Source organism: Rattus norvegicus, chromosome 17 (genome assembly GCF_036323735.1).
Source record: "Rattus norvegicus strain BN/NHsdMcwi chromosome 17, GRCr8, whole genome shotgun sequence".
NCBI lineage: Eukaryota > Metazoa > Chordata > Mammalia > Rodentia > Muridae > Rattus > Rattus norvegicus.
The window spans coordinates 7,858,492-7,879,085 of NC_086035.1; the positions used below are offsets into that span (position 1 = coordinate 7,858,492).

General features: G+C 46.9%; 2 protein-coding genes across 9 annotated transcripts in view; one reads left to right on the forward strand and one right to left on the reverse strand.

The window, feature by feature from the left end:
• The first annotated feature begins 306 nt into the window (after nucleotides 1-306).
• Nucleotides 307-4,050, forward strand: Smim32 (small integral membrane protein 32). Its single transcript, NM_001400920.1, has one exon. The coding sequence runs from the start codon at nucleotides 828-830 to the stop codon at nucleotides 1,137-1,139; it is 312 nt and encodes a 103-aa protein (NP_001387849.1). The 5' UTR covers nucleotides 307-827; the 3' UTR covers nucleotides 1,140-4,050.
• A 5,098-nt stretch (nucleotides 4,051-9,148) lies between these two features.
• Smad5 (SMAD family member 5) overlaps nucleotides 9,149-20,594 on the reverse strand; it is a 29,344-nt gene continuing 17,898 nt past the window's right edge. For 7 of the 8 annotated variants that reach the window (XM_006253587.5, XM_006253586.5, XM_039096036.2 and 4 more), the window contains 4 exons: nucleotides 19,688-19,807; nucleotides 18,377-18,598; nucleotides 15,445-15,701; nucleotides 9,149-14,279 (listed from right to left, as the gene is read on the reverse strand). In XM_006253587.5, the coding sequence (XP_006253649.1) occupies nucleotides 14,136-14,279; nucleotides 15,445-15,701; nucleotides 18,377-18,598; nucleotides 19,688-19,807 (743 nt within the window). In that variant the 3' untranslated portion in view covers nucleotides 9,149-14,135. 8 annotated transcript variants of the gene reach the window in all.

A 20,594-nucleotide genomic window follows, 5' to 3' on the forward strand; every position in this document is an offset into this window, starting at 1 on the left:
TCGGCCACTGTAGAGGCCAAGCATATAGACTCCCGGCCAGGAGACCAGGTTCAAGTACCAGCTCCTTCAACACCAGGTTTTGCAGATGGGAGGAGGAATGAGGAACCTCACTGCCCTAGCATCTTTCCCTGTTGTCTTCCTCTTTCTCCCTCTCCCTTCCTCAGAATCCTCATGGGTGAGTGATGAAAGGCAGTCACAGCTCCGTCCGCGTCCGTTCTGATCCTCAGTCATTGGTTCGCAGCCTCTCCCAGGGCAGTGCTGCAAATCCTGTCACCTCCCCGCCTCCCGACCAGGACAGAAGAGCTCAGTCTCCAGCTCAGGCAGGAGCGCAGCGGTGGGAACGCGTGAGGACAGGCTCGCGCTATACCGGGGGTCTGGACAACGACCCGAGGCTGCCGGACCGCTAAAAAAAAAAAAAAAAAAAAAACCCACTGCACCCGGGAGAGCGGAGGATCAGCGAGCACCCGCGCCCAGAGCAGAGAGCCCCACAAGCTGCTGCTGCATTCACCTGCACCCTTCGCAGCTGCTGCAGCCCAGGGGTGCTCTGGAGCTTGCTCGAGCTGAAGAGCGGCTGGAAAACCGTAAAACAGGCCCGGGGCTCGGGACAGCCAGAAGTGGGAACTCCTGAGGTGCCGGGATCTGCGGCGGCTTACATATAGAGCGGCCGACGCCCCCAGGTCCGGGTGACCTCGCCACCCGCGGGCACTGATTCCTCCGCAGGTGCGCGCCTCTGGGCGGGAGGGGAGCGCCATGGAGGCTCTTAGCAGCGCCGGTTTGCATCATCAGAAGTGAGGAGATTCTGCTGGAGTCGGCGGGTCCCGCGGATCATGTACGGCGACGTGTTCAACGCCACCAGCGGGCCGGAGGCGGCGGGAAGTGGCGCGCTGGCCCCCGGAGCCACGGTCAAGGCAGAGGGCGCTTTGCCGCTGGAGCTGGCCACCGCGCGTGGAGTGCGGGACGGCTCGGCCACCAAGCCCGACCTGCCCACCTACCTGCTGCTCTTCTTCCTCCTGCTGCTGTCGGTGGCGCTCGTTGTCCTCTTTATCGGCTGCCAGCTGCGCCACTCGGCCTTTGCTGCGCTGCCCCACGATCGCTCGCTGCGCGACGCCCGTGCGCCCTGGAAGACGCGACCGGTATAGGGCTAAAGGAATTAGGGCCGCGGGGAGCTTGGTCTTGGCCTTGCGGGAAACCTCCAGCAGAAGCAGAGTAGGGTGGGACCTGGAGTCGCCCAAGGACCCTTTCGGATCTGGAGAATAAGGGGTGTTAGCAGGTTGCATGGGGTCCTGGTCCCAGAGCCTAAAAGTACTCCCTAGGCCAGTCTCTCCTCCACCCCCTCCCTACAGCCGGTCCTGTCAGGAAACAACCCGGAAAGACCCACCCAGGCACCGGAGACTTGCTTGCCTGGTGAGTTCCTGACTTTGCTCGCAGAGGGGCAGCAGGCACCGTGAGCGCAAGACTAATCAGGAGCTGACTGTCCGGTCTGGACTCCCAAGCCTGATGGCTGTCCTCTGCAGCTGCTAACGCCTTTCTCGCTCCTTGACACTGGGGATCTGACAGAGAAAGGTTTCAGTGTATCCCACTTGGGTCCCAGTACCCAGTTTCCCCTGAGAGCAGCGGCTAAGGGACCGGTGGAGGGACAAGTGATTACAGCCGCCGCGGGGTGCTGCACCGGAGAGTCTGCACCTCAGGCCATCATGGAGCACATTTCTACAATAAAAGCTCACCAAATTAGATCCAGCACAGAAAGCACTGATCATTGGTCGCACCGTTTTGGAAAGGGAATAGGAGAGGGCCCGTCCCCAGGAGGAATAGGCCTACCTCCCCTGCGAGGGTCAGGTCAGTCTGAGCATATCTGCTCTTTGGTTTCCTTTAGCTTTTTGCTTGCTCTGGAAAGTGTTTGCTTTCGGGTTTTGTTTGCTGGTAGACTCCAGGGATAACTACTACCTGGTCTGCTGAATACATTCCTGTTAACTGGACCCCATAGGGGCCCTCTCTGAGAGGCAGATCTTTCTCTCACTCCTCTGCTCTCAGCGCTTTCTTGGGCTTGAAGCTTTCAGAGGTCCCAAGGCAGAGCCAGGGCTTATAGAAGGTAGGTCCTGGAAAGGGAGGGAGTGGGGTAGCATTGCCTCCAAAGCAGACAAAAGCCAGCCCTCAGATTCCCCACAGGACGACTGCATGGGGATAAGGCAAAGAACTAGACCTGTGAGAGGCAGATTTGTGACAGCCTTGACTATTTTCTAAGTTAGCCTGATTCCCGGGAGGTGGGTTTTGTTTTGACACAGGGTCTCATAGGCCTGGTCAGAAACAGGCCAGGAACTCACAGAGGTCTGCCTGCCTCTGCCTCTTGAATGTTGGGATTATGGGCATAGACTACCTGACCCCACACACACACTGCCACCCCCCACCCCATGCCCTGCCAGGGAGTTATTTTAATGGGCGAGTAGAATACTTCCAGGAGCTGCTGGGCTTAAAGAAGTTCATTTCACTTGAGCTTAAGAGACATTTTTTTTGCTGAGAAAGAATTTGACATATTAATCTTGGACTGTGCTGGAGTTAGGAAAGCTTTGTGGACCAGAAGCAGGAAAAGCACATTTGCCCCCACCCAAGTGCACACATGCAGAATTCTGCAACATTCATAAGGGGTTTTGGACATGTTCAGGTGGCCAAGCAGGAGGCTCCGTGAGACTAAGCAGGGCTCTCCCCCACTGCTCCTACCCTTACCCTAGAGGAAGGAGGTGGCAGGACGACTTGGTTACACAGCAAGGCTCTAGAGCTCTGAATTCCCACAGCCTTGGGTCCTTGTTGGGACGCCTCCTCTGTGCCATCTCCTCCCAGCATCTTAGATTATTATTCAGAAATGGAGCCAAACATCTTCAAGTCTTCTAGAAGGATAGTCCAGCTAATCCACACATACCCTGATTGCAGAGACGGTCTGAGAGTGTAAATAGGTAAACCATGAGTCCCGGTAGCACACCAAAATCACAAGCTCAGGGCTGGGGACTGGGAGAGGTAGGGTATGTAGGAACAGGACTTCCATCCTGATGGTCGACTTTGAAGGTGTTGTGCTGAGGAGTCCCAATTCAGGCTCTGCTCTAACCCTCTGGCTTAAACTCCCTATGACCATGTATGAAGCATTTAGCCTATGTCCTGTGACCTCGTCCATGAAATGGCTATCAGGTCGTTTCTGATCTGCCAGGAAATATACTACACCACTGTCACAGCCTGAACAACACAGGCATAGAATGAGTTCTCAAAGGTTAGCTGTTCTTGTCACCGAGGGACAGATCTGAGGCCAAGAGAAGACGCTGCCTCCCAGACAGGATGTGCTCACTTACAGCTCCATCTTCTGTGGCCGCAAGAAAAAGCAAGGGCCTGTCCCCTCAAAGAAGAGCATGCCCGAGTAACTGGCTAGAAGTCACCTGTGGTTCCTAGGGGACTACTGGCTGACTATAGCCACAGAGATCCAGCACTATTAGGATCCCTTATAAAATATGGAGCAAGGTGACAAGAGGTGCTTGCTTCTGGAATAAACTCTCAGATAACTGGGCCTACACAGGGCTAGAATCTAGAGCCAAGTCAGTAAGAGCACCGTGTGCCTCAGCTGCTATTCTGAATAACTCCATTCCGTTTTCTAGGGTAGCATTGGGCTGGCTGAGCAGTAATATTTCTTCTTCGTATTGGACCTGGATTCCCCCAGAGCAGGAAAATACGATCTATCTGTCCTCTGCTAATATGTAAGCGATGGATCACAGTGTGATGATTACAGTTTAGATAGTATTGTGGACTGAATACGTATGTTCTTCCCAAATTTGTACTTGAAGGTCCTGAGTCCCAGAGTGGCTACATTCAAACTATGGAATTGGAGCTTCCTGAGGTCATGGCTGAAGCCCGACCCACTTTTTGTTCCCTGTAGCTGAGAAGGCTACATGAGCATACACAGAGATGCTGGCCATCTATAAACCCTCATCAGACACCAAATTAACCAGAGCCTTGAGACTGGACTTACAGCTTCCAGAACTATGGGAAAATAAATTTTTGTTGTCTAACCTATCAAATGTATGGTATTTTGTTTCACCAGCCCAAGCTTAAGACAGATGGCTCTTCGGAGGCTAGAAACAACCACGGGAACTTTCCTGCCTTTGCTATCCTGAGCCCAAGCTGTAACGGAAACACCTTAGAAGTGTTGGGTGTGGTGGGCTAAAAATAGGAAGAGACCATGTCATGGCATATCGTGCTTCCTCTCTAAAACAACCTCTGGAAGCAGAAGAGGGTGTTAGCAAGACATCCCAACAGTGTGAGGAGGGATGGGAGTGTGGGAACGGTAGATAGGAACTAGGGAGAGACAGCAATGGGGACCTGAGTTCGACCCTACACTCTACACTCTATGACTCTCTGACGCCTGTTTCCTCAGCTACCAAGTGGAGATAACAGCACTACACAGACATTTCAGGTCCAGTGCTCCATTCATGTCGGGTATGTCCGACGTGGGTTTAGTTAGGATGCTGGCCCCAGAAGTGCTTACAGTAGGACAGAGATGGCTTTCCATGAGAGACTTGCAGTTTTCTCACTCACATGGGACAAGATGGCAACGGTCTTCACTTCCCAGCATGCCTGCCTACGTCAGGAGCAGCGGAACCTCATCTATTCTCACAGCTTCTAGTGCTCCTCAGAGGGCTCTCTCCACCGTAGCTGGGCAACTTACAGGCAAAAAACCCAAGAAGTCGAAAACTATCACCTTTCTATCTTAAGGTTTCTTCAGTATCTTCAATATGCATCAGCATATGATTGCCCAAGGTTATAAAAAAGCGAGGTGGCTATTTCATTTGCTCACATGCAGAGGTAAATCTGCCATAGGCCCTTCCACCCTGTCAAATCCCACTTCCATTGCCCTACAGCCTTTTGTTTACCTCCAGCCAGAATACCTATCTGATCGCAATGCTTGCTTTCAGTGCTTACTTACACTAACGGCTTCTCCTTTGTCTCCTGATTAAAAGCAAAGATCTCAACTTTGCCTACAAGGCCTAGAACCTTCTGGCCCACAACCAGCTTCATGTCCTCATATTCTTCTTGAACTTGAAACTGTTTAATCCCCAAGAACCTTCCGCATTAAGCTGCTTTCTCTTCCCTCTGGCTAATGCCTTCTCATCCGTCTGATTTCTAATCTTTGTCAAAACTTGCTTGAGCTCCCTAAACTGATGAGTTATATTCTTGGCTAGCCCAGCCATCGGGAGATGAACTCAGCTGAACAGAGCGATCCGCACGCAGAAAGCCCAGACAGCCCATTTCCCCACTGTAAGACGCTTGGGGCTTCTTACCTCATTCTACATTCTGAAAGGATGGTCATTTCAAACTCAGTGTCTTTGACCTTGACTCCAGACTCAAGTGTTTCCACCTTTCTTATGTCCCCAGTGAGAGCTATGGCATGACTGTAATTAGCCTGTCTCTTCCCCATAACTGCGTGCTGTCCTATGAGAGAGAAGACATTTGCCCTGCTCACCACTGCCTCTAGATGCCTAGCAGTTTTAAAGACACAAGACAGGCACCCAGTGGGCATTTGCTAATTATACTGGGGAAACAGCCAGGGTTTAAGGTGAGTTCTGCCTGTGCATCATCACGACTTTCGCCTTAAACCTGTATCTGACAAAATACTGAGTTGAAACTCTTGCTTACAGACCTCCAAGCGGCCTGTTTCCCAACGATGGTAATCCAGTGTTAACTAGCATTTTTTGTCTCTGTGTGTATAACACTTGAGTTATTATTATTATTATTATTATTATTATTATTATTACTATTATTATTTATTACTATCATCATCATCTCCTTCGGAGACTGAGAACAGAACTTTTACATTGGTACATGTCCTAATGTACTACTTACATTTTTTGCTTACAACACTCCACTTCCTGCAGGAAAACCAGATCTTAGCGATCTCGCTCCCCTGCCTTCTCAACTGCCTGGAGCAGGACCATTCAACTGACTTCCTCACGTTTTCCTAGACTTGAACCCAAACATCGCTTCCCACCGAGATCTTCCCTGTTCCACGGAGATCTTCCCTTCCTTTACAGCGGCAATGCCTTCCTCCCTGCACTCTTCCCACTATTTCCTCCTCCCCCCTGCACTCTCTTCTCACCGTTTCCTCCTCAGAATTTACCAGGAAACAGATACTTTATTTCCCTTGTCTGCTGCCTGCATTGAGAATGAAGATGTACCGGGAATTTTTTTATCTGTTTATCCACAGCATGGCACTTGACAGTTCTCAAATATTAGCTGAGTTACATTGCTCGAGGTCAGAAGGAAAGACAGGCTGGGGAAAGACAAGGTGTACACTGGGCAGAGGTGAAGTCGTGAGCCGACGATGCAGGATAGTGTCACTGAAGCACTCTCTCTGGAGTCTGGTTTATATCTGTGTCTGCGTTTGTCTCCACATTTGCTGGCATCGCCCAGGTGGTCTAACCAGTTCTAAGTTAATGAAAAATTTCACAGACGTGTGAGATTAATTGCGGAATGTCTGCTGTTAATTACTCTTTGGAACTAATGTTGACACACTGAAAGCTGCACAAAAGCGATCCAAGTCCTCTCGGCCTTTATCATCCACGTCACTTCCATCTAAACCTTCTAGGTCTCAGAGGTGTCCTCTGCGGCAGCCCACCCGAGTGCCATGAAAGGCCTTCTCCACGCAACAGTTGGGGAAGGAACTTCACGGTGTAAGCCGCATTACACAGCTCAGAGCGCATTCACCTCTAGCCTCGACAGTAGTTCCCACATCTCTTCTGGTTTTCTGTCCTCAGACACATCAAGCCAAGTGGGTCCCTTTCACGTTCTCTGAGAGAACGCCAACTGCCAACGGGCAGAAGCACCAGCTGCACTGCTGACTTTAGAGGTCAGCTGAGCAACGGTGGGGTCCTCTGAGGCAACAGTCGAAGGTACCCATCACATCACAGTCCAAGGGTTCCGTGAGAGAGGAGAGATCTAAGTGCTATAATTTCTTACCTGAATTTCCTTTGGGATATGGTGATGAGATCCGATCATGTTGAACTAGAATCAATCTAACTAAAAATTGCCTCATTACGTAACTTACGAGGTGAGCTCTAGTATTATAACCACATTAGGCATCAGTGTTCTGTCAACATGTCAGACAGCAGACTTCCAACATTTGGGAACTGCTCTTCGCAGCAATCCCAAGGGCTGTCACAGCGAGCTGGGTAACAGCAACAGCCTGTAAGTTTTGGGAGTCTCTTGGACAACCCGGGACAGCTCAACAGCACCACTGAATGTACTGAGTCTTTGGGGCACACACCGGGGAGTGGTCTAGCCGGGTTATATGGTAGATTTATTTCTTGTGTGAGGATTCTCCTCGCTGATTTCCTTAGTTATTGTGCCAACCGCTACATTCGTAAAGTCTCACCAAAATGATTGCCTAAAGATGAGCTGAACAAGGGCAGCAGACACGCCCAAGAGGACAGAGGAAAGACCACAAGGCCTTAGCCCCACAAAGAAAACCTGGCAATACTGAGGTTAGGAGAGGGGGTCTTACTGGGGAGGAGCACACGGAATGGCTGTGTAGGGCCAGGTGGCCAGCCCGGAAGGCAGGCCTGCAGGTGGCCTTGTCCAGGCTGAGTGAGCAGGTTGTTTGGGAGAATACATGTATGTACAAACACAAGAATTCAGGATGCCAACAGCTCATCTTTAAGGTTTCCCTACCACCCCAATACCTTTAAGGCAGCAAAATGGAAGTGGAGAGATTTAGGATAAGAGAAAATAAAGAGGATTGCTGACTCGACAAAAATAGTCATATTTTAAATGGAGGAAGAGCCATTTTGGAAACTCCTCTTTCTACCATATACTCATGCAGAGTTTTAAATAAAACATTCTTAAGAGGACTGCCAGTTTGCTAATGGCCTCCCCAGACATGCTTATGAAACAAACATCATGAAAACTGCTGTCTCACAGACCGGCCGGCCGCAGCTGCTGCTGAGCCCTGCCACTGCGACATCCCAACTGCTTGGATCCCAGCAACTGGAGAGCTAACGTTAGGCTTAGAGAAGCCAACATCACAGTACACGCTGCGCTAAATTAACCAGAGACTGCCACAGAACACCTCAGCAAACGCCTACCAAATAAAACACTAAGGTCTTGTTTGCAGAAATTCCTCTACAGTAAGGTGTTTGTTCATCTCTTCTCCTGGGGTAAGGAGTTAACTAAAGTTTCCTCCTCCTGGCCATGGTGCTTGCCTGAACATCCTAGCAGGACAGGCATGCATTTGCTCAGGGGAGGTGCGCACCGGAGGAGGCTCGCAGAAGCTACTCCGACTTCAGTTACCACAGAAAAGAAGAGTGGATAAAAGGGAAGAGAAGAGCCTAGCTGGGCCAGTGGGTTAGGGCACATGCTGCTGTGTCTGCAGGTCTGAGCTTGGTCCCTGGGCTCCACATCGTAAAAGAGAGAAGCCCTAGACATTTTTGGACCTAGACAAGTACAACATGACATGGCAGCCAGTACACATGGATACACAAAATCAAGAACTTAAAAAAAAAAATGTAGATCATCAACTGATAGTTTACCAACCACTGTCAAGGTCAGACAGCAGAAAGAATTGCTTTACGTCAAAGTAACATAATTTAATAGGTCATTTTATCAAGATATTCATGCGAAGCAATAATCTAAATACTTTCTTTGGGATGTTTCATTTTATTTCCCTATGAAGGAGATCTTTATTTTATAAATGCAAAACCTGAGGCAGAGAGTGGTCAAGCCCGCCTAAGAGCACAGAGCCATACGGGCTGGAACTCAAGTACCGCCTGGCGCTCGATACTGCAGTGTGTAGCCAGCCTTGCTAAGCAAGCCCCTTACTTCCAGATAAGACCTAGAAGAGTTCGTGATTAAATAAAACACCCCAGGATTGGCCTCAATCTTTCTTCGAAACAAAATACACAAAAAGGAAAAGACCAGCAAGCGCCATAGATGTGGAAAGGGCAGAGCAGGATCTTCCTGAGCAGAGCTCCCACGAGTGGTGAGGCATGCACGCCGGGTCCACACACCTCTGCCAACAGCACTGGGGGTTCTGCCTTGGTCTCAGCCTCCTCAGATCGCCACTACATGAACCATGGAGGAGGGCAAAGTACAGGAAAATAAACAACGGCAACACCATGAGCAGCCTTTGAAGTTTATTAAAACAAAGTATTAGCAAACAATATGCAAAAACAAGTTTCTTAAGAGTTATGGCTTTGAGAAGCACAGTATATAGTAAAACCTAGTACATTTTTATATGTATCAAAAGGTAGCAGGGCTGAAGCACACTGCTAGTTTAGTCTTCTAGGACGTGAAGAAAGCAGAACCAGTACTTGTGAGCAGACTTGCGGTGCGGCCATCCCTCGGCTCCACATCCTCATGTGAAGTATCGTCCTCGGGGAGGGCACACTGCAGCTGGCCGCGTAGAGAGCACAGTGCCCAACCGCCATGCCTACGACTCGGCCAAGCAGCAGCTCAGCCAACGGTAGCGCAAGAGCACAGCCGCTCTTCAAGACCTTCCTTCTTCGAAAGGGCTCGGGACTCTCAGGCCTACCTGGAGTGTTGGTGTGGCTGACACCGGTTCACAGTAGGAAAGTCATGGTTTAAGGCAGGGCGGGGCAAGCATGTGCCCAGCTGCACACAAAACTCTCAACTTCTCAAAAAGAGCAACTTCAAACAAATCCTTAAAGAATAACTACTTATGCTGATTTAAAACCTAAGTTACCTGGACAAGTACACCAATGCCTTCTCTCTGCTGGGGACACTCTGCTCTTGGACGCTCTTTGCTGGGGAAGAGGTCATTACTAAACAGCCACCATCACCAGCTCAATGTTCTAACGTGTATTCATTCTTGCGTTTTAAACACATCGCTGTGCATTTCCTCTGTGCGTCTGGCATACCATCCAGTTGTAGGTGTGTCCCGAGTTTTGTACAGTGCTGGGCACTGCACACTGGACTTCATGCCTGCTAAGTCTCTACCGCTGACCTACAGCCCTAGACAGGGTGATGAACTCTTTCTTGAGTGCCCCAGGAACGCAAGGCCTGAGGACACTATTAAATCCTGTTACCCTTCTTATCAGCACGCTGGAACCCACCCAAGTCCACAGACCTGTCCAAGGTGTCCATCAAATAGAAGTCTGTTAGTGCAGAACAAATGCCTTAATTTTTCTTCTCATAAGAGCATTATTTTAACAAGAAAAACTTCTAATAACTGGTTTCTCCCAAAGGGGAAAATCCTACTGCTGTGAGGGAAATGCCCACCTAACTGGAGATTACTTTCAAAAAAGATGCTCTACATAATAGCAGAGGCCACCTATAAACCATCACTATTTAGCTGTGTGTGTATCGAGAACACGCATTTCTGCTGAGGAGAGCAGAGGATTTACTCGGCAGGACAAAGAGGAATTCAGACAAAGCTAACAGATCTAAAACCAAACCGTCACCAGGGGCTGGATTCTAAAAGTCATGAGAGGGCACTGTACGTGGTGGTGTACGCCTGTGATCCCAGAACCCAGAGGCAGCGGCAAGAGAATCACTTCAAGCTCAAGGCTAGCCTACACAGTAACTTCCAGGCCAGCCAGGACTGTACAGAGAGACCGTGTCTCCAGACAACAACCAACTTTTAAAAAGAAATAAAGAATAGTAACTTTTAAGAGTCTTCGAAGCAAAGAGACAGGACTTTAAGAGAGACCAGTGACAGGGACTCAAGTGCTGCCAGGGAAGTGACCAAACAAGATGGGAGGATACAGAGCTGAGCCACTCGGTGCTCTCCGCAGCAGGAGCACAAATGACACCGTTGACAGGCGTATCCTGAACCAGACTTCACTTCTTCATCCACTCTCTCTTCCGATGGGCACCATGGGCAGGGATGGAAACGCTTCCCACAGTCCTCTCAGGCAACAGGGAGACTGAGGTAACCCCCAACTTTTACAGTTCACTTCCCATTGCAATGTTACTGCCATTCTCGTCCCCGAAGGGTGTCTAACCTGCCAAACGTCCCGAGAACAGCACACTTCCTCCCTGCACCATTGGTGTGGACTGTCGAGTGTTCTCCTAAGCAACCTTACTCCTGGACTCACCTTAGCGACTCAGCCACGCCTGACTACTTCTTACCAGCAACCATGGAACATAGAAAGTTATTGTGTGTGCGATTCATATCCTGTTCTGTTTGTTTACTGTTTTGCTTTTCTTTTTTTCCTCCAAGACAGAGTTCCTCTGTGTAGAAGTCGCTCTGCAGACCAGGTCGCCCTCAGAAACCTGCCTGCCTCTGCCTCCAGAGTGCTGAACTGAAGGCAGGCGCCACCATTACCCAGGTTTTGCTTGTTTAAAACTGATTTCCTCCTCCAATTTTCTCTAATTCTGGGAGGCCCACAGCATGCCTACTTACAGCCCTTAAATCCAGTTTGGTGACATCAGCAAACGCACCTCTTGGTTCTGCTCTCTCTAGGCAGCACCTTGTTGCTGTAATTCATGGCTGAGATTTGTTTCTTCCATTTATCCAACTGAGGGCAAACTTTATTATTATTTGCAAACCTATCTTTTTCCCTGGCAGGTATTAATTTATTTTGTCTGCTAAAAGTGTGAGTGCTGACCTAGGGACGTCGGTGGGCTGGCAGAGTACTTGCCCAGCACACACGAAGTCTGAGGCTGGGTCTCAGCACCACAGGAGCTGGCTATGATGGTGCATGGCCGTCACCCTAGCACTTCAGAGGTGGGGAACTGATGGCCGCCATCTGCAACTCAGCATGCTCAGGGCCAGCCTGGGCTCCACGAGAGCCATCTCAGGACAGAGACTGAACCAGCACTGGGTCTGGTGTGGTGGGAAGCTTCTTCAGAGGTCCTACTCCCTGTTCTCTGCTCTGCGGAAGAATCCGCACTTGCTGTCTTTCTCTCCCCAACACTCTCCTACCCACAGACGTCTGTATATCCTTAGACAGTACAGGAGCAGGCACTACAGTCTCCCATTTACAGACCGCAGAACAGGCTGGGGTTTCTCCATGAAACTCAGAACAGCTAAGAGCTTCAGTCCTGCCACTTGCACAGACGGCCAATCACACAGGATCTGCAAGCCTGAGGCCTGTGATGTGATGACTGTGCAGAAGCGACATGTAGCCCACTGTTGGCAAAGGAACAAGCAAGGCACCTGTTTCCAGACCTCAGCAGAAATCACAGACAAGGATCCCCTGCCATTCAACAAGACACATTCCTACCAGCTTGTTCTTAAAGGCTGCCAAGAGCCTGCAAAGTACAGGAACAAGGAACAGCCTCTGTGCTCCAGTGTGAAGTGGCCATCTCTTTCCTGGGGCTGACACACTCACACTGTGGAAGAGTTATGCTTACAGCCCAAGCTACTGAAGGCCAGCAAGGCACCCCTCGGAAGGAGCAAAGCCGCCCCACGGCTACACTCTGAAAGTCAATACATAATGACACAGAAAACAAAAGGAACCCCCACCCTCCAAAGAAGCTGTTTTCCTCACAGAGGCAGGAAGGGCACTATGAAAGTCAAGCCAAGATAGCATTCTCAGCAGAGTGAGAATATCTTCTGCATATCTTCAAAAGGCACCAGGAAATAAATTCTCTCACTCTGATGGGCAAGGTAGGCCCTTTTCTTTGTCAAAGTAGTGTCTCCGTTCTCAGGCCATAACTGTTCATCCAACCGCTCCCTAGAAAGTGGTTACAAGTCCTATGGCCAAGGCACAGTGAACTAAATGGGTGTCTTAAGAGTGTTCACGCCTGACAGTGTTCTGGAGATTAGCACCCATGTAGTTCTAAAAGGATAAAAGAAAGAGGCAGAGCGCTGACGCAGAGACACTCTGCTCTCTGACATGTGACACAAACCGTCCCAGCCCTGCTGTGACTCATTTACACCAACAGCCTGACTCCTGGGCCCACTGAAGAGCTCTGATGGCTATGTTGCCGGCCCTTGTATGACAAGCTTGGTAGAGAGCAAAGGTGTCCACACACCATCTTTCAATAGCAACAACACCCATACCACTAGGGAGTTAACAGGCACCTCAGCTGGAGCTACAGAGTGACAGCATTCTAACTAGATTGTAACTACAGAGTGACAGCATTCTAACTAGATTGTAACTACAGAGTGACAGCATTCTAACTAGATTATAACTACAGAGTGACAGCATTCTAACTAGATTATAACTACAGAGTGACAGCATTCTAACTAGATTATAACTACAGCTTGAGAAGGCAGCACCACCTACAGCTGCCAACTCTGAATGGTAGTATGGTACAAAGGAGAGCCTAGGAAGCAAAGGGGAAGGAAGACCAGGCCACCCGACAGTCTTTTACATTAAGACAGTCAGTCACCCATGGTTACACTAAGACAGTCAGTCACCCACAAAAGTGCAAAGTGAAAAGGCTGGTGCACAGTGGAGCTCTTGAAACACCGGCCCAAAGCAGCAGACGAAGCTGAACAAGGCCGCAGAGCCACGGTGACTCATGTTACGTGGAACTTATGACAAATTTGAGTAAAGACAAATACTGGAGATTTTTTTAAAAGGAAATGTTTTACAAAAGATATATAGCATGAAGTCACATTACACTGACGAACACTTAGCAATATTAAATGTAAATGTATGACGTCCAGAAATCTACCACCTTGCTTTCACTGAACACCATGTTAGGACTGCAGTGTCCTTCAAATAAGATTCAATAGTTTCCTGTAAGTCCCTACTTTAAGTTTTTGTAAAACAACATATGCTTTTTCAAAGGTGGTAGGGTAAAGAGATTACCAGAGCAACGTCGTCTACTCCTTCCCACAATACATGCTCTCTAAAGGATACGACTCCATTCTGTGAGGCACTACCGTGTAAAAGTTAACAAGTTACACACTGTTGGGACAGGAACCACTCTCCAGTTTAAGATCATTGCTGAACTTTTCAACAGGGGCAAAACACTCTATGTCGTTTACAATACTTTTGAAAGTTAATCACAATGAACACGAATACAAACAAATGTAATATCATAAAATACAAATGTGTTGGTCACAATTACGTAGAAAAAATAAGCCATAATATCTGTTTTTCCATGTCAGCTCACAGTATCTGTGCTGGAAATTCCTCTAAAATTAAAACAAGTCCACTAAAAATATAATTGAAAAGAATACTTCTGCACTATGAAACAGAAGAAATGGGGTTCAGCGGAGAGCCCATCTGGGTCAGGACTTTATCCAGCCACTGCAGAGGCCCATGGAGGTGAATCTCAATCCAGCATGGAGTACTGGTTACATCCTGTCGGTGGTACTCTGCTCCCCAGCCCTGGAAATGAACAGACAGCAGAGCAAATCCCTCTTGAACAGCCACCAGTCCACACCAACTTTAACCATAAAAAGCTTAACTGTAGAAACACAGAAACTGTACTCACACTGAATAACTACAGAAAACCAGTAAGCGTTCAACATGGCATTAAAAGACACAGTTGCATTATTCAAAGCTACACTTCAACAAATCACAGAATCTCTCTGATACAGACCCACAGGGCTAAGCATTTAAATGTGGCAAAGGCCCCAGACTATGATCTGCTATGTCCTGCTGCGACACACGCTCACTGAGTAAATCAAGCCTCAGGCCCTCAAGGGACAGGCTGTTAGTTTTCATCCGATGAGACAGTGTGGACACTGACCAATCCTACCATGTAGTTTAGTGTATCAGTCACATCGAGCCATAGGCCTAAGGGTGAGGGGTCAACCAGATAAAGTAAGCTTCAGATAAAAACTGAAAAACATGTTGTTTTTTTAACTTTTATTTTCCTGATTTATCAAGTTCTCGGTCTTTCTCATTATACTAGCTCTGCTCCAGGGAAACTACAGGGATGGAGGAAAGAGAAATGGGGCAGAAAAGGGAACTGGACAATAAAAAAGCCACATTTCAAAAGATGGAGAGAAATTAGATTCAGATCACTGATAAACAGCAAGGAAACTGGACTGGGCTCAAATGCCAACTAGGAGGGAGCAGCTGTAACTGGTGAAACTCACCACTAGGATTCTCTCAACATTTTGTTAATGAGACACAATCTTTATAATGTTAGTAAAATCAGGCCATGGAAGTGATAGGCTTTATAAATCCTTTGCAACAGGTCTGAGACACAAGTAAAGTGATAAAATATTATAAATTTCCCGTGTCACTGTAATGGAGTCTGAGCCAGTCAAAATGTAATTTTAATATAAACATTTTCCAATAATTTAGTCTACTAGATGAAATACTTTGTAAACCCAATCCTTACCCATTATTAAAATTAATCATGAATTTTATGTGTAGACTACAAAATGAAATAACCTGTCATATGGTAAAAATGATAAATTCAAAAATTTCACTTAAATGTATGAAATTGAGTCAAAAGCACTGGTTATCTTCATCTAATAATTTCTATAACGCATACATGCTTACAATGACTGAAGTCACATTAGAGATCATAACTACTCACCTTGACAAAACTCATTCGAATGGTACACATCTTGGTGAGCTCATACACAGCCTCAAACCCATGGTTGACTGACTGAGCCAGAAGCTGAGCAAACTCCTGATTGTTAAAAATTTTGAGGCTGCAGCTGCTGGGAATCTTACAGACGGTGGTGGGGTGGAAGCCATGGTGAAAGTTGCAGTTCCTACTCTGAACAAAGATGCTGCTGTCACTAAGACACTCGGCATACACCTCCCCACCAACGTAGTATAGATGGACACCTTAAAGAGACAGGCAACAAGGGAGACGGCTTAGCAAACAACTGTGAGAAGCCAGACATCGCGCAGTGCAAACAAGGCACCCAGAATGCACAGCACACGCCAACAGTGTTCAGATCACAGCTGCCACTAGATGGCCTTCCGCAGCCAGAAACAGTCAGCCGAGCCTCTTGCAGGAGCTGGCAGGGTTATTACACTGTCTGACCCCAGGGTTTGGTTCCCTTTCCCAACCACCTTTTGTTTCTCTAGAAAAGAAAAGATGCTCTTTAACATTTCTTTTAATGAGTACTTTAAAAAAAATCATAATAAATGTTATTTAGCAACATTTTCCATCCTGCTTGCTAACAAAAAGCGACCACAGCATTTTAACCATCACCTACAGAAACCCAGACATACATATGTGACTTCAGATTACAGCTAGCTTTAAAACAGCAGGCTCATTTTACTTTCCCTTTAAAAGCCTTCTTTCCTTTTTTTTTTTTTTTTTTTTTCCAAAAATGGAACTAGAGCAATGGCTCAAAAGTTAAGAGCACTGGCTGCTCTTACAGAGGACCCATATTAGAATCCCAACACCCACATAGAGGCTCATGACCATCTACCTCCAGTCCCAGGAGATGCCCCTCTTCTGGCCTCTAATGCAATACTCAGACACACCTGTAGGTAAAAATCTGTACACATAAAATAATATAACTTTTTAAAGTTTTCTAGAAATATACTTATGAGAAACCAGCTCTCAAAATTTAAGCTTTATTACTAAAAAACTGACTCACAAAATACTTTTCCAATACATCTAAGAATTATCTCAAGATTTTCTTCCCCACAGGTAGACAGGGCTACCAATTTGGTGTATATCCTTTAAACCTTTTCACATGCAGCACACATGAAGTTACTGTGGTGGTCTGAATATGCTTGGCCCAGGAAGCAGCAATTTAGGAGATGTGGCCTTGTTGAAGTTTGTCTTTGTGGGAGTGGGCTTTGAGACCCTCCTCCTAACTGCCTGAGGACAGTCTGTTCCTGGCTTCTTTTGGACAAAGATGTAGAACTCTCAGCTCCTCCAGCCCCATGACTGCATGGATGCTGCCATCTTCCTGCCTTGATGATAATGGACTGAACTTCTGAATCTGTAAGCCAGCCCCAAGAGGTGTAGCCTTATAAGAGTTGCGTTGGTCATGGTGTCTGTTGACAGAAACGAAACCCTAACTAAGACAGTTACATATAGGCTCCTATAGAATATATTTATGTGCTTCCGGGAGCAAGGGCTTAGCTGTTTGTTTGGTTGGTTGTTTTTTATAAATGGAACTGGTGTCAGTTAGTCTGTTTCAGAAGCAGTCTTGCCTCACTCACAGGATAGCATGCTGCCACCCTGACAAGGAAGAATACTGCCCTCGATGGGCAGATCCCCATTACTGTCTGTGACCACACAATGTCAGCTTTAGCAGGATCTCCATAAATGCAAAGTCTGTTCAAATGTAAGTCACAGAATTATGTCAAGATACGGCATTTAAAACCTGTGGCTTGCTTCTGAGTAAACAGAAATGGACTAAGATCAAAAGACTCCAGAATGGGGATACTGGCAAGTAAGTAAAAACTGGTCCTAGCATTTACCAAAGAGATGTCCCTTAGGTTATCGTCACTGTAGTAGGGAACTGACAGATCAACAGATAAAGGAGACATATTTCACAAAAAAGGTCAGGGCAAGTTGACAATAAAATCAATAAAAACTGATTTTTTTTTTGGTTTGTTTAGGGTGGTGTTTTTGTTTGTTTTTTTAAAAGACAGTCTTGCTATGCAGCCCAGGCTGGACTTGATCTTGGGATCCGCCTGCCTTAGCCTCCCTCCCAAGTGCTGGGACTACAGGCGTGAGCCACTGCACCTGGCTTCAGGCTATTTTCCTGAATCTGCCTACAAGGAAAGCTAACACAATTATTGTTATCTGCCATGGTTACCGTCTCTAAGACTCAAACAAAGGAGCCACAACAGCAGGGTCTAAAAGCAAAGCCGCTCTGGAGACAGCACGCTCGCTCCTGGGGCGGACGCTCTGATGTGTGTACTGCATCCCACACGTACAGTACGGCCGACTAAGATCTACAGTGCTTTACAGGAAACAGATGCGTGAGGTTTCTGGATAGCCTCACTTGCGTTTACACCCCAAACTCACTTCCCCCATCCCGCTAATCTTACAGTAGAGATTGCTCCAAGTGCAATAATTCTAAATTACTAATCCCTCATTAATATGCACATATTTTTCCAAGATTTTATATACATACACACATATATACACAGACAGACAGACAGACAGACAGACAGACAGACAGACAGAGGCATTGCAATGTCCTAGTTACTGAGGATACATATTGCTGTGAACAGTGTCAATTCCTACCCCTTACATTCCAGTTAGGCCCTAACTTAATTCGCCCTAATTGGTAGGGTAAACACTCAAGAAGTGAACAATAGGATTCTATTCAGATTTTTAGTACTAGAAACAAAACCTAAGCAGAATAAAAAGGAGAGGACTAGTTGTATCTTTCTTTGATCACATTCTTTAACATTTACAACTTAAGGTAAATGCCATGCCTTAAGATTTTTTGGATGTTTCTGTCACCTGCTGCAATGAACTATGTCCCGCCAGTACAAGCAATGACTGGATTCAAAGGAATGAAAGGAAATGGCGAGGTCACCTTTCCCGATGTGCCGCCTGGTGTTCTCGATGGTTGAGTTGCGATTAACGTTGGACAGCAGCCCCAAGCAGAAGCGGCTCTTGTTATTGGCAGGGTCTGTAAACCCGTCTACTAACACACTGGTGGAAGACGCATGGAAAGCTTCCCCGACACGGTTGTTCAGTTCATAGTACACAATCGAACACCAGTGTTTGGGCTCTTCATAGGCAACAGGCTGAACATCTGAAAACAGAAGAGAGCTTTAATAACTGACTATCTGAAACACCAAGTCCTTTGCAAATTTACCATCTGTCCTAACTGAGCGTTATATGACAAAGAGAATGAGACACTTCATTTAAACTTCACTGACATTCATGGCTTAGAGTCCAAGGCAATTATCTTGGCCTGCTCAGACCGCTGTAATAAAATATCACTGACTGAGTGGCTTAAATTCAAGACAAAATAACAATAGCAAAACTACTGCAATTGTTTCTCAGTTTGTTCTAGAGGCTCAGATATCAAGGTATTAGCAGATGTGCCGTCTAGTGGAGTATGTGTGCATTTATGCCTGTGTGTGTGTGTGTGTGCGCGCACACAAGTGAGTGCACTCGCACTCGTGTATGAATGCAAGTGTGCAGATGTGTGCATGTAGAGATCAGAGGTCAACCTTTAGAAGGTGGTTCTTGCCTTTGATGTTTTGAGTCAGTTTCTTGTTTCTGCTTTGCCACATACTCTATGTTAGCTGACCTTTGAAATTTAGGAAATTCTCCTGTACCCACTCCCATCTCATTGTACAAGTACTGTGATTACAGAGCTATGCACTAGTTTTCTGTGTGGTGGTTCCAGGGATCAGAACTCAGGTTATCAGATTGTCTAAGCAAGTACTTTTCATACACGGAGCCACTCCTTGGCTTCCGCATCTAATCACGTAGAGACAATTTTATCTCAAAGACCCTAATCTCAGGAATTTATTTAAACCTAATTGCCTCTTAAACGGCCCTATCTCTAAGTAGCATTGTACTGAAGGTTAGGTTTCAACATAATCAGAGAGACTAACAATTAGGTCCATTACATTTCACACACACACACACACACACACACACACACACACACACACACACCCGTCACATGTAAATCCCACCTCCCAAACCCCCAGAGTCTTAGTTCACACCAGCAAAAACTGTAAGGTTCACACTGATGTTATAGTCCAGGTGCTTTCACAAGCAAGCAAGATTTGGAAAAACCCAGTGGGAGATTACTCATTTACCCAGCGAATGACGCCCTGGGTTGTATTCCCAGCACTGCACAAAAGTAAAGTGGCCAAGAAGTTACCTCTGCTAGATATGCTGGGCATGATCTGAGGAATCATGTTGTTGCTTGTGTCCATAGGCTGGGAGTTATCCTGACCCATCTGATCGTCAGGTGGCATATAGGCAGGGGGAGGGGTATCAGCTGAGGGAAGAGAATGAGACACGTTAATTCCCACGAAGACTAAGGTCTTCATTCTGCCCAGAGCTATTACTCTAAAAGTATTTCTTAATTTACAGGGTTATCATCAGGAGTCATTACTGAGCACACACAGACGGAGGACTCACACTGCTCAGAGCAGAAGACTGCACACCGCATCCCCTGCAGGCCACCACCATCACAGCCGTCTATTAACTCACACCTCGGTAAGCCAGGACACCAGGATTAACAATAAAATGGAGCCCAAGGACAAGACTTTTCTTCTTTATAGTAATGTATGTTCAAGGAACCTGCAGCTCCTTCACAGCAGTTTGAGACACCACATCACCGAGTGCACACGCCACAGGTGACGTTACAGTACTGTCAGCACCATACACTGAGACATTCAAAGCTCTTTACAGTGACAACAGTTACTCTACTCTACTGTAACACCCCCAATAGCCATCATGCCCTATTAAATGGCTGGGTAATTAGCTTAGGAAACTGCATGTTAATAAAAATCTTTGGGCTTCCAATATTCAGAATTGTGAATTTTTGCAAATGATAGAGCTAGACTAACTTTCCTCAGGAACTATAAGACTGAAGAGAAGTTCTCTTTTGCCCCAAGGTTTATATGGGATATCTTGAGACAGAGCTACATAGGGCACTGAATGGAAGATGAAGTATTCAAATTTGTTTTTGAGACAACTCTTAACAGCAAATTAAACACTTGCACTTAATGCCCCAATTTCCAGACTTTTAAACATAATGGAATTTGAAAAATAAAATCTTA